Source organism: Hyperolius riggenbachi, chromosome 5 (genome assembly GCF_040937935.1).
Source record: "Hyperolius riggenbachi isolate aHypRig1 chromosome 5, aHypRig1.pri, whole genome shotgun sequence".
In the NCBI taxonomy this organism is placed as follows: domain Eukaryota; kingdom Metazoa; phylum Chordata; class Amphibia; order Anura; family Hyperoliidae; genus Hyperolius; species Hyperolius riggenbachi.
In genome coordinates, this window is record NC_090650.1 from 8487130 (window position 1) to 8501519 (window position 14390).

Sequence of the window (14390 nt, forward strand, 5' to 3'; positions counted from 1 at the left end):
AAGATCAATAGGTGAATTTTGATTGGCTGTTGTAGGCTCCACCCACTTTTCTGAATATTAATCCCAGTCACCCAGTGACCAATTGTGCAAAGTGTGAGAACCCTGCCATTAACAGTGTAAGAATGGCTGCAGTTTACATTTTCCAGTGACATTTGTATGTGTCTCCGCCCACTTTTTGGTTCTGGGGATAAAAAGTATCCTATACTTTATTCCAGGTAATGTACTATGTGTGTGCCAAATTTCATTCAAATCCGTTCAGCCATTGTAGCATGGTCGAGTAACAAACATCCACACGGTCCCATTTATAATATTAGTGAGATTAACGTGTACCTGAGATGAGGGGGAACAAAAGTTTTATACATACCTGGGGCTTCCTCCAGCCCCCTTCAGACAGATCGCTCCCACACCGGTATCTAAATCCTTCTAGATGCTTCGGTAGCATCCCTGGTCTCCGCGGCCTGTCGGCACAGTGCAGACAAGTGTGCTCCCCCTCTCGTTCCCGTGGCTGGGAGCGTTTTGCACCTGAACAATCCAGGGCTGCGCATGCGTTGTGCGCCCGACTGGCCGCAGAGAATGAGGCAGCTACCGGAGGATAAAGGAGGAGGAGCAGGAGAAAATGGGGTGTCGCCCCACAGAGCCGGTTCCCTGCCAGCATACAGAAGCAGGACGGCAGCAGTACCTGGTATGTGGTGAGGACGTGAGACAGCAGGTTACAGCGGCTGGCGCGCAGGAGGTCCACCTTCTCACACACGTCTGTTTTCAGTTTATCAAAGTTAGCTTTGGTGTGACGGACCTGAGCCTGGACCTGCAGGAGAGGGAAAAATGCTGGTAATTTACAGGCGCGACTTTCTGTGAAGGGTATTATTATCATCATTTGTATAGCGCCAACATCTTCCGTAGCGCTGTACATAGTGCAAAACAAATATTGGGGAACATTCAGGGCCGGCCCGCTCATGAGGCGGGGTGAAACATTTGCCTCAGGCGGCAAACTTCTTGGGGCGGCACCTGCCTGTCCGTGGGTGCGGGGGGGGGGGGGGGGCGCCGCCGAGCCGGAGGGGTAGCGGGCAGGGCGGGGGTATTGAGCCTAGAGGTGGGGAGGGGGTCGGACACCCCCCTCCCTCGCCTGGGTCCCCCGATCTGCGCTCCCCTCCAGCTGTAATAGGAAGCAGCCGATGCCCAATCGTAAGTGGCACGGGCAGGGAGGACTCACCTTACCCGCGTTCCAGCGTGCGCTCCACTGACGTCACTTCCTGCATCTCCGTCCACTTACAATACAGTGGGTGGCGATGCAGGAAGTGACGTCAGTGGAGAGCACGCTGGAACGCGGATAAGGTGAGTCTTCCCCGCCCGTGCCTCTTACTATTGGGCATCGGCAGCTTCCTATTACAGCTGGAGGGGAGCGCAGATAGGGGGACCCAGGCGAGGGAGGGGGGCGGTCCGACCCCCCTCCCCACCGCTAGGCCCAATACCCCCGGCCTGCCCGCTACCCCTCCGGCGGCCCCCCACGGGTGGGGGGGGGGCGGCGGCAATTTTTTTTATAAATTTGCCTCAGGCAGCAAAAAGTCTAGGGCCGGCCCTGGGAACATTATATATTTCAAGACACTGTACAATCATGACAATCCAGCAATACCAGTACAAATGCAGACATAGTTAATGTGTGGTTTATGATAGCACTAGAATTGGTACACATGATACATTATAACAAAATAAGAAACATTAGGAGGAAGTCCCTGCCCTTGCGAGCTTACACCCTAGAGGGTAGTGGGGTGGAGACACTGGGGTTAGTAGATGAAACCATGAGCCTATATTGCGACCTGCAGCAAACTATAGGCTTGTCTGAACAGGTGTGTTTTGAGATTACATCTCACTGATCATTTCTACAGTAGTAGTGGCCCTGGGCACCAAGCCGTAGTGAATATAACATAATGAATACATTTATTTTTAACAAAATTGATTTATAGATTATTTAATCAGTGTTTGCCCACTGAGAAAATCTATCCTCTCCCTGATTTACAGTCTGACATTTATCATTGCTGGCGACATCTTTAATCCTGTCAGGTGCAGCTATGCAGAATGTTCGTTACTGAGAGTTCTATGCACATATTGGTTGATTGGCAGTTGGAAAAAAAAACAAGAACTTATTTCCCACAATGCAACGAGATTCACAGACCGCAAACTGTCAGGACCATGGTCATGACATCACACTGTGGGAGGGGTTTAACCACAATATCAGCCATACAGCGCCCCCTGATGATCCGTAAGAGAAAAGGTAAAGATTTCTCCTGGGAAAGGGGGTATCAGCTACTGATTGGGATGAAGTTCAATCCTGGGTTACAGTTCCTCTTTCATTTTAAATCAGGGGTAGGGAACCAACGGCTCAGGGGGCAGATGTGGCTCTTTTGATGGTTGTATCTGGTTTACAGAAAAATCAGTAGGGGGTTGAATCACTAAGTTACACGGCTCAAGCAGCGCAGCTCAGTGTGGCAGCGCAAGTAACATTTTCAAAGTAGGCACACTACTGCTGCAGCACGCACTACTAACTTACTCACTACTGCTGTAGCATGCACTGCTAACTTACTCACTACTGCTGTAGCATGCACTACTAACTTACTCACTACTGCTGCAGCATGCACTACTAACTTACTCACTACTGCTGCAGCATGCACTACTAACTTACTCACTACTGCTGCAGCATGCACTGCTAACTTACTCACTACTGCTGCAGCATGCACTGCTAACTTACTCACTACTGCTGCAGCATGCACTACTAACTTACTCACTACTGCTGCAGCATGCACTACTAACTTACTCGCACTACCCCCAAAACTAACAGCCGCTCCAATTGTCCCACTCTGGGCCCTGTTAGGCGAAGTGACTTTGTAGGACGAGATCCCTGCACTTTGATTGGCCCAATAGGCTGCCTGTCACTTGAAAGGCAGCCTATTGGGCCAACCACCGTGTGGGGATCTCGTCCTACAAAATGAATCAACCCCCAAGTCAGCTAGCAAATTGTACAAGCTGTTAGTCGGTATTTCTCCTGTCTGGGAAATCGCTGATGTTGCTGAAACCCAAGAGAAGCTGAAGACAACTCTGACACTTCCGCTACCCGGCGGATCAACGGTATACACATCACCATGGCAACAGGGACGTGAGCCCTCTGTTGCGCATGCGCACAGTCGCAGTTTGAAACATACTGTATGGCTCTCACAGAATTACATTTTAATCACTTAAAGGGACACTTAAGTCAAACAAAAAAAATGAGTTTTACTCACCTGGGGCTTCCAATAGCCCCCTGCAGCTGTCCGGTGCCCTCGCCGTCTCCCTCCGATCCTCCTGGCCCCGCCGGCAGCCACTTCCTGTTTCGGTGACAGGAGCTGACAGGCTGGGGACGCGAGTGATTCTTCGCGTTCCTGGCCACAATAGCGCCATCTATGCTGCTATAGCATATATCATATACCATATAGCAGCATAGAGGGTGCTAATGTGTCTGGGAACGCAAAGAATAACTCGCATCCCCAGCCTGTCAGCTCCTGTCACCGAAACAGGAAGTGGCTGCCGGCGGGGCCAGGAGGATCGGAGGAAGATGGCGAGGGCACCGGACAGCTGCAGGGGGCTATTGGAAGCCCTAGGTGAGTAAAACTCATTTTTTTTGTTTGACTTAAGTGTCCCTTTAAGGACCAGGCTGTGCTGCGCAGATCTGTGCTGCGTGGGTTCTCCAGCCCACAGCACAGATCGTGTAATAGCCAGGGCGACCGGACTTCCCCCCCCTTTTTTCCCCCACTAGGGGGATGTCCTGCAGGGGGGGTCTGATCGCCGCATGTAGCGGGGGGGGGGGGGGGGCCTCCTCAAAGCCCCCCTCTGCAGCGATATCTGGCTTCCCTCTATTTCCCTCCCTTTCTTCCTTCCCTTGGGCGGCACAGGACGGCAATGTGTCCTGCGCCGCCTCTGATAGCTTCAGCCTATCAGATGCCGGCGATCCCCAGCCAATCAGAGGCCGGGGATCACCGATCTCCTTTACGGCGCTGATCTCTTCCCCGCGTGTTTACATTTAGCATGCGAGCCGCTATCGGAGGCTCGCAGGCTGTTCACGGAGACACCCTCCGTGAACTGACATGGAAAGGCCGCTTCCATGGGAAACCACTTGCGACCTGCCGACGTCTATCGGCGTTAGGCGATTGTTAAGTGGTTAAAATGTGTCGTTTATGGCTCTCTCAGCCAAAAAGGTTCCTGACCCGTGATTTAAATCGTTGTTCTCCTAGATTTGCCTGTTCTCTTAAAAATAAATAAATTATAATATTCCCGTGTATACAGCCATCCTGGTCATCAGAGATAGTAACGTTCTATTCCTTCCAGAAGCATGCCCCTATGCCCTGGCAGCCCCTATGCCCTGCACACATGCTTCTCCTGTCAGCTCAGCGCAGGGACAGATCGTGCCACACGCTGCGATGCCACATGGTCCCGCTATGAGGAGCTGCTGGTCACCCCGGGATCGGTGCCGCTAATCGCAACTTATTCCAAACGTGTACAGAGATGCCGGGAGCGTGCCAAGACAGGAGACGCTGCACTATACAGGCAAAACACGACCTTGAGGGACAAATCCTTCCTAATAAATCCAAAACACAACAACCACCATAGGACTCCAGAAATAAAGAGGGGAAGGGTTGTGGTTTGTGTAAAAAGGACAACAATGTAAAGTGTAAAGGGGAGCGATCATCTCCTTCACTGAAAGTAGATCGAAAGTGTATCCAAAATCCAATATCTGGTAGTCATCTTTGTGTATTGCAAAAGTTAGAATAAAATGACAGCCAAGTTTGCTGGCAGAGACCTACTCACTGGGATCGCCTTAAAGGAAAATTTCTCTTTTATTAGAACTTAAAAAGGAAAAGAGGGGCAACGTTTTTCATGTTCCACAATTTTTTTTATTTGCGGCAGGATACACTGTAACTGGCAATGCGCGCGTCGTGCAGGAAAAAGCACAAAGCTGTACGATTTAGTGATATACTTGCAGAGAATGTAAGGCCTGAGCGGTATTTATTGAGCAAGGGCAGGGGCATAACTAGAAATCACTGGGCCCCCTTGCAAAACTTTGGATGGGGCCCCCTTCCGCCAAACGACCCCCCCCCCCCCTTACCGAGAACCAATGTTATGCAATTGGCTAGTGCACACTTGAATGTGTTTTCCCCATGCAGATAAAAACTGATAGAGAAAATGCCTGCAGTGCTTCACTGTTATCAATTACATTAGCTTCTGTGATAAAACGTGCATGTTTTCACACCTACAGATACACATGGTGTGCAGAAAACGCATACAGAAAACCGGCAAGTGTGCTCCCAGCCTCAGCTTATTACACTCACTCTGTCCGTCTTTGATGAAGCAGAACTTGCTCTGCAGACTCCTCCAGCATCACTACAGTAAAACAGCACTTGGGGAGGGGTGGAGAGGCTGGGGGCGGGGCTCTGCAGACTCCTCCAGCATCACTACAGTACACAGCACTTGGGGAGGGGTGGAGAGGCTGGGGGCGGGGCTCTGCAGACTCCTCCAGCATCACTACAGTACACAGCACTTGGGGAGGGGTGGAGAGGCTGGGGGCGGGGCTCTGCAGACTCCTCCAGCATCACTACAGTACACAGCACTTGGGGAGGGGTGGAGAGGCTGGGGGCGGGGCTCTGCAGACTCCTCCAGCATCACTACAGTACACAGCACTAGGGGAGGGGTAGAGAGGCTGGGGCGGGGCTCTGCAGACTCCTCCAGCATCACTACAGTACACAGCACTTGGGGAGGGGTGGAGAGGCTGGGGGCGGGGCTCTGCAGACTCCTTCAGCATCACTACAGTACACAGCACTAGGGGAGGGGTAGAGAGGCTGGGGCGGGGCTCTGCAGACTCCTCCAGCATCACTACAGTACACAGCATTTGGGGAGGGGTAGAGAGGCTGGGGGCTGGGCGCTGTACACAAGACCCTGTGGAACACTGAATAGGAACTGCCTACAAATCTTTGCCTTCAAAACTTTGTATGATTCCTTAGCAGTGGCTGAGCAGATGCAGTCTGTGCAGAGAGCAGTAAGCTTTTCTCTACTTGCCTTTAGTTGTCAGTGTCTCAGGATGGGGCCCCCTTTGGCTTCTGCGCAGGGGAGGACTGGGACCTTTTGGCCTGGGGGGAAAACACAAACTAGAGGCCCGTTTTCACAGCAGCCCCAGCCCAAATGACATCACACACGTGCCCCACGTGCTATATGCCGGTAGTCACGTGGGAAATACAGCAAGGACACTCGAGGAACAGTGTGACAGGTAAAGTATAAATGCACTTGCACCAGGGGCACATAATACATTTTGAGTAACAACGGGGTTTCTATCTCTTACACAAGTCCTGAAAGCAGCCCTTCTGGAGTCTAGGGACTGTCAAAAACTTTTCAGCCTAGACAATATCTTATGTAGCTGTGCACATGCAGTTAACAATGGTGAGAGACCAGACAGATTTTTTCCCACGGACCCTGCAGGTAAGCCTCTGCTCTGTATCATGCTGTGTATATTTACTAGCTTGCCCGCCCTGCAATTGCTCTGTAATTGGGCGTTTATTTCCCTCATTCAGCCTAGTATTTCACATTGCCTTATACAAAAACCTGAATTCACCAGGCACAGTGCCAGCCCTAAATCATTAAATGAGAGGCAGCCTGGGGGGGAAATCTCCCCCTTTCCCCCCTGGCCAGTCCTCCCCTGCTTCTGCGCCCCCCTGCGGATGCATCCCTTGCAGGGTCTATTGTTACGACCCCGCGCAAGGGCCTCTCAGGACTTTGTGGCCATACAAAATCTATGTATACAGTTATTATAAGTTTTGGTCATGTACATTGTCTGTGCTCTGTGTAGCCTGTGGTACTGCTTTTCCCTTCTTCCCTTTCAGGGGCCGGCTCTGGGATACTACTGAGGTTGTCGTATTCAGGCACATGGGTTCAGAATCTCTGATCCTGATTGGCCGCTGTCAGAGGGAGTGGGGTTATTGGCAGCCAATGAACTTTCATTTCCTCTCACAGCTTGACTGAAGCTGGGATGATTTCTCCTCACTGCCCTGTCTCCAATAATAATCCTCAGTAAAGATTATCTTTTTCCTGATCCAAATCCTCTATAATAATAGGCAACTGTCTCTGCGTAGCAGGGACAGTTTTCTCAGTGTAGCTGGGTCCGTGCTTTTTGCTACTGCGCATGTGCACAGCACGGACCCAGCCTCACACAGGGAGGATGAGAGGGACGCAGCCAGGTGGGCGTGCAAGCGGGCGGCCGGGTGTGCGGCGGGTGCGCGCGCGGGTGTGCGGCAGACGTGCGCGGCAGGCGCGCCGAGACAGACCTAGCCCGTTTTTAAAAGGGCTCAGGTCACTAGTAAGTATATGATGATTCCTTAGCAATGACACCAGTTTGCATCACTTGGGACCAATGCAGAAGAGAAATCCCACAGCTCCACCTGCTGTTCAAAGCTCAGAAGGCAGTCACAATAAACTAAGATTTAACGGAAGTGAGATGGGGGCTGTCCTGTTCACTCAACAAATAACAATGCCAGTTACCTGACCTCTATGCTGACGCTCCGCCTCTAACACTATATTCTCTGCCCCAGAATGAGCAGCAGATCAGATGCTGTGACTCTGGTGTGACTCCACTGGCTGCATGCTTGTTCCAGGGCTGTGACTCAAACACAACTGTGGCCTAAAGCTCAGCCCGACAGCCCGGCAACCAGCATTGTTTATAAGGGAATGAAGATGGCAGCTTCCATATCCTTCTCACCTCAGGTTTTCTTTAAGGTTTCAGAACGTCATAAGGAAGATTATACAGTGTGTAGTATAGGAAGTGGAGGGTTTTTTTGTTGTTTTCAAAAACATTCTCTGAATGGCAGTTGCTAATGCCTGGTACACACCATGCAATTTCCCATCAGATAAGACGGTCGAATAGATAATTTCCGACAGGTCCGATTGGATTTCCAATGGTTTTTCTGACCGATTTGCATAGAAGTGAAAAACAACCAGAAATCCGATCAGAAATTACCTATCGACCCATCTAATGGGAAATTGCATGGTGTGCACCAGGCATGAGTGGAACTGCCAAAATATTGTGTAAGTGAGTAGGGAGGCTGGCTGGTATTTTACTATTTAGGCACACTTAGCAACTGCAGGAAATGCATTTTGAAAATATAGAAATGTGCACACGCACACACACACACACACACACACACACACACACACACACACACACACACACACACACACACACACACTACACACTACTGTACACACACTATACACACACTACACACACACACTACACACACACACACACACACACACACACACACACACACACACACACACACACACACACACACACACACACACACACACACACACACACACACACACACACACTGAATTATTTTATTTTATGTGCATTGAAGAAGAAAAGAAAATTTAAAAATGTAAAACATTCACTATTTCTCAGCTTTCAGCCATTGTAGTTTAAAATAAAATGTGCTGTTGATGATGAAACGGACACATTTTATTTGCCCATTTGTCCCGGTTATCACAACATTTAAATTGTGTCCCCAGTACAATGTATGGAGATAATATTTTATTTGGAAATAAAGGTGACTTTTTTTCCATTGAGGCTGTATTCACAGTGGGACGTTGCGTTTTAATGCAACGTTAAAGTCACAATATGTCTGCATTAACAGGTAACGCACTGCAAGCAGTGAGTTACCACAATGCAACATTAACACGACTTTAACGTCGCAATGTAAACGGCCCATAGACTTTATAACGTGTGACCATAACGTCCCACTGTGAATGCGACCTTAGTGTTTTTTTATATTGTAATAATATGAGTTGCAAGCCTTTATTTACAAAAGCAACAGTAATATACCCTCCTGACATACATATAAAAAAAAGTCCCTATGTCAGGAGTCAGGTCATGACACTCTCTGCCTGCTGGTGGCAACATGGACTTTAATTTCGATGAACTTCCTTTATTTCACCAGCAGGTGGCTTTGGGGACTTTGTGTATCCTGAACTTTCTCTGTTCCACCATTAGGTGGCTCTGCACTGTTTGGAAAGGGCTCTGCCATTGCAAGGTTGCTCTATATGGAACATGCATCTCAATTATGCAACAGGTGTGTCCTCCTTATAAAAGGGGCCTGCAAGATGTGTACCTGTGCAAGAACTTTGAGCTCACCAGCTTGAGTATCTGGACAACCTTGGTTTCCTGGTATCTCGAATTCCTGTGTCTGCTACTCTGTTACTGAACCCATTTCCTGTCTGACCTCGATTTCTGCCTGCTCCTTTTTGTACCGTGATTGCTCGATTGTTGCCGACTGTATGCTTTGTTCTGACCGTGATTTTCTGCCTGCCTCCTTGTACTGCGATTGGTGTATAATTGTATATATTCGTCCTGTGTATATGTGTATATATGCTGTATATAGTTAGGTAGATAGATAGATAGATAGATAGATAGATAGATAGATAGATAGATAGATAGATAGGGTTTTGGGGGTTTCACCTTGCATTTGTATGGTGTGTATGCATGTGGTGGTTGCCTCATAGTGTATAGGTGTCACTGCATTTCCTGACTGTTGTACATAGTTTGTTATGTATGCGGTTGCATTGAATTTGCATAATATTGTATGCACGATTATAAATAAACATTTTGCACAGTATTTCCCTATCTCAGTGTCTGTGTTGCTGCAAACTGCGATCAATCCCAGTTTCTCCGTTCAGGCTTGTGACACCCCAATGTAGTTTTTTTTAAAAGAGGTTACTTTTTAAAAATATTTTTATATAAGTGTTTTATTTCGGTAACTATGGCATAGGGGTGGAAGGAGTTAAAAAAATAAAAAATGTATTTTATTTTTCTATGGGAAAGTGTATTTGGATGTATTTTTACTTTTTGGCCACAAGATGGTGCTACACTAACTTTCGTTTTCTGACTAGAACACAGAACCAAAAGTATACACTGTTTCTGTGGGAGTTTTTTCTTCTTTAATCAGAGCCTATCTGCTGCCAGAAGCTCTGATTCATCACCGGCACAGTGATCGGGGTTGGTAACAGCTGTTACCCATTCCCCGATCGCACAGGGACAGGATTGCGGCGAATGCGCACGAGAGGCATGTGACTATTGTGAGCGGCAGCAGTAATTAACAGTGCGCATATCTACGTCCCTGAGCCTGAAGTGAAGTATACAGGGGCATAGATATGTGTACCAAGGGAACTTAAGTGGTTAATATGTATGTCATGAGGGTTTATTACTGTTATTTTAGCAAAAAAAAAGCTTGCAATTATTGATAGGGTACAAAACACAGAACCGAAAAATGCAAGTATTTCAAATAATATATTGTTCCTATACATTCTACTAGGAACATAATTGAAATAATGTGATAGCCGGGACAATGGACAAAGAAAACGTGTGGCTTTTATCTATAGCAGCATTGTTTATTTTACAACCATAGGGGACAGAATTGGAGAAATGGTGTATTATTTCATTCCCCCCCCCCCTATAAAATGCATTGAAAATAAAATTACAGTACAGACTATGTGTCTACATGATGAGGCGGGGCTTAGGCATAACAGGAAGTATGTGGTGAGCAATTGTAAGACCTCAGTATGCCAACAGTAAGCTAAAGGTCCTAACTCTGTATGGACAGGTGCACAGCTACAGGCACGCAGAGCTATACAATGGGTTAATTTAATTTGAAAGTTCAGAACCAAAGGCAACTCACTAATCAACAATAAAAATAAATATATATTAAAAAAAAAGAAAGTCATATATACCTTCCGGAACTTCTCCATCTGCTTGTAGAGATCTGGGTCGAGTTCCTGCGAGACGTCTTTCATCCACAGTAACACGCCGCGGTATTCCGTCCTGGACTGTTCCATCCGGTTAACGGTCAGCCAGGAGTCGGATATTGCTCTGTAGCGGAACGTTTCCACTTCCTGATATAGGCGCGACAGAGGAGCTCTTAACGCCAGCCTGGAGGAGACAGGAAGTGAGGTCACAGGAAGTGAGGTCACAGCAGGTCAGGGAAAGTGGGGTCAACTATGAAGGACGATTGCCTGTGGATAACAGTGGTGCTGTTTGTAGGTCTGGGCAGCTACCACACAAGGTGAGCACGTGGCTTGGATGGTGAATTCTATTCTAACATTCAGGGAGAAATTCAAATTCCGGGTGGTGGAACCCATTTATTTTATTGTTTTATGAGAAAGCAGCCTGCACTATGAATTGTATTTTCTGAGGATACGTGGATAGAAGACTGACACAGAGAAATCCACCCTGTATGTATTTAGAGAGTTTAGCCTGTCTAATTCCCCCTCATCTGCGACTAATCTCAAGTTATAATTTGATCGCTCAGCTGTGTCACCTGACTGCCATGGCAGAGAGGCTGATTTGAAAGCAGAGCATGTTAACAATATACTCCCATGAAAGCAGTAAGTAGATATACTGCAGATTTATTGCATTAGTTCTGTAAGCTGTAACAAAGAAATGTTTTTCTTTAAAGGTTATTATGCTGTTGCTTATCTTCTAGAGCAGAGATGAATTTCTGAGTTTAGGTCTGCTTTGAGTATTGTTTGAGTGTTTTGTTAATTGTTTGGAGTGACACGATGAAGATTGTCTGTGACAGTCAGATTCTGTGGTAGGAGGGGAGCGCATCAGCTACAGAGATGCAGGCTATGATATTAAAAGACCACTATTGTGAATGTAAGGTTCATTTTTTAATGGCGGCATAAGCATACCTCCCAACTTTTTGAGATGAGAAAGAGGGACACTTAAAGAGAACCAGAGATGAAGCACCCTCTTGTATTTTACCTTATAAATCAGTGGGAACATGACAGTAAACACCTAATCTGCTCTTTGTCTCATTGTTCTCTGTTTAATCTGACTGTTATCACCTCTGATAAGAATCCCAGACTGAGCACTCAGTCTAGCTTTGCTACGGAAAGATTATAGCTGAGTCTGTCTTCTCTGGTGTCTTTTCAAGCCCAAGCCTGCCCCCTTGTGGCTCTGCTATAATGACTCAGCAATAATCATTCCCAGCAAAGCCATATTGAATGCTCAGTCTGGGATTCTTATGACTGCTGATAACAGACACTTTTAGCAGTGAGGATGAAACAGAGAGCATGGTAAGTGTTTTCTCTAATGTTCTTACTGATATATATGGTAAAATACACAAGGGTGCTTCGTCTCTGGTTCCCTTTAAGCCACACCCCTGATCACGCCCCCGCCACACCCCTAGCCACGCATACCATAAAGGTTTCTTAAAGAGGAACTGTAACGCCAAAACGGCCCCTGGGGGGTACTCACCTCGGGTGGGGGAAGCCTCAGGATCCTAATGAGGCTTCCCACGCCGTCCTGCGTCCCTCGGGGGTCTCGCTGTAGCCCTCCGTGCAGTCCGGGCAGCGGTGACGTCATTATTTACCTTCCTGGCTCCTGCGCAGGCGCTCTGATGCCTCTCGGCGCCGAAGTAGGCGGAAATACCCGATCGCCGTCGGGTCTGCTCTACTGCGCAGGCGCAAGTTTCCGGCGCCTGCGCAGTAGAGCGGACCCGACGGAGATCGGGTATTTCCGTCTATTTCCGTGCCGAAAGTCGCCACAGCGCCCCCGCTGGAGCCAGCAAAGGTAAATATTGAAATGACAGTCGGCACAGTCGCCGGCTGTTCGGAGGGCTGCGGCGAGACCCCCGTGGGACAGAGGACGGCGTGGGAAGCCTCATTAGGATCCGGAGGCTTCCCCCACCCGAGGTGAGTACCCCCCAGGGGAGGTTTTTGTTGTTACAGAGTCTCTTTAAGAAAAATATATATTTTATAATTCAAACCACACTGGTCCTTTCTGTCCTGGTTCATTTTCCTTCATATTAACATTAAACATTAAAATTAGTAATATATCAATTTAAAGAATGGGAATATAGTTTAGAGTCAGACATTTTTTAGTAGAGAAATATATATATTTACATAGAAAGAGGGACAAAGTCCTGAAAGAGGAACAAATGGGGAGGAAAGAGGGACAGGGCTCCCAAAGAGGGACACTCCCTCCAAAAGAGGGACAGAGGGGCAGGGCTCCCAAAGAGGGACAGTTGGAAGCCATGTTATAAGAAAGTCAGCATTGCAATATGCGCAGCTGCAGCTTTCTTTTAGCAATGCTGAATTCCCATCTGTTATCACCTCACCCCGCACGACGTTTGGCGACTGTGTAGGAACAGACCACGCTCAGCGTAAGCAAACAGACGACAGGTTAACCCCTTATAGTGCAGAACACAAAAGAAGCTGTTCTGCTGTTTCTTTGGGGCTCATTTCCACTGGGAGCTGCGGCAGTTTCCGATTTAAGATGCAGCTCGAGTCGCTAAGCTGCGACATGCATGGTTTAGGGATTCGGCTGCGTGCAGCAGAAATCTGCATCCCTGCTGCCCAGATTCGCTCAGCATTGCAACCCCGGACGGAAGAGCAATTAAAAAGAAAGGCAGCGTTTCCCCGCCCCCCCTTGCCTGCGGGGAAACGCCGCAGATTTGTGCTAAATTTGGCACTAGTCGAAATGGGCCCTAATTCAGACTCATCTAGTTAAAGTGGAGCTGAAATCTTGCACAGGACAGAAGGAAAACAGAGAAATGCACCCTGTATGTATTTAGAGAGTATAGCCTGTCTGATTCCCCCTCATCTGTGACTAATCACAACTTTAATTTTATTTCTCAGCTGTGTCAGCTGGCTGCCTCGGCAGAGTTTCTAATTTGTAAACACCAGATGTTAACTTTTTGTTTCCTTCCATGACAGCAGGAAGTAGACACACTGCAGTTGCTGTTGCTTATCTTTTAGAGTAGAGAGGTAGTTCTGAGTTATTACACTGGCTTAGTTTCTTTTATCAGCTAATTGTTTTATTGTCTTGTGATAGCTGAGCAATATGTCTTAGCATAGATTACAGCAGAGAGAAGTACATAGTAGTGAATGTTGAGGTTTAACACTCCATTTTGGCTACTGAGGGACTCAGAGAGGTAATACAATAATTGGTCAACTGAGACACACACACAGACACAAATCTGTTTATAGAATCCTCCTGCATCTGTGGTTCACCCCTGTTCCCCCCTACTTCATCTTATGGACTGTTCCTGAATATCTATGATGAATATTTACCCTAGTACAATTACAAGTTGTGGAATTTTAAATAAAGTTTTCCTAATGGAAAAAAATATACTGAAATGATGCAGATTTTTATTAGGACTATTACATTTGTGATAGTGGTTGTTTACAAAATCCCCAATCTGTATATCTAGTTTTATTCACGCCTCTAGGCAATGCACGCAGCACCAGACACATAATTACGTGTATGTTCGGACTAGGGGAGATTATTGTCTACACAACTGGGACAGACACTACGAGGC

The 14390-nt window shown here is 47.5% G+C and overlaps 1 protein-coding gene across 3 annotated transcripts in view; it reads right to left on the minus strand.

Annotated features, from left to right (window-relative positions):
• The window catches only part of ICA1 (islet cell autoantigen 1), a 129067-nt gene that overhangs the window by 27857 nt on the left and 86820 nt on the right, over nucleotides 1-14390 (minus strand). For all 3 annotated transcript variants that reach the window (XM_068235078.1, XM_068235080.1, XM_068235079.1), the window contains 2 exons: nucleotides 10798-10996; nucleotides 680-805 (listed from right to left, as the gene is read on the minus strand). In XM_068235078.1, coding sequence (XP_068091179.1) covers nucleotides 680-805; nucleotides 10798-10996 — 325 coding nt within the window. The remainder of the gene's footprint in view (nucleotides 1-679; nucleotides 806-10797; nucleotides 10997-14390) is intronic.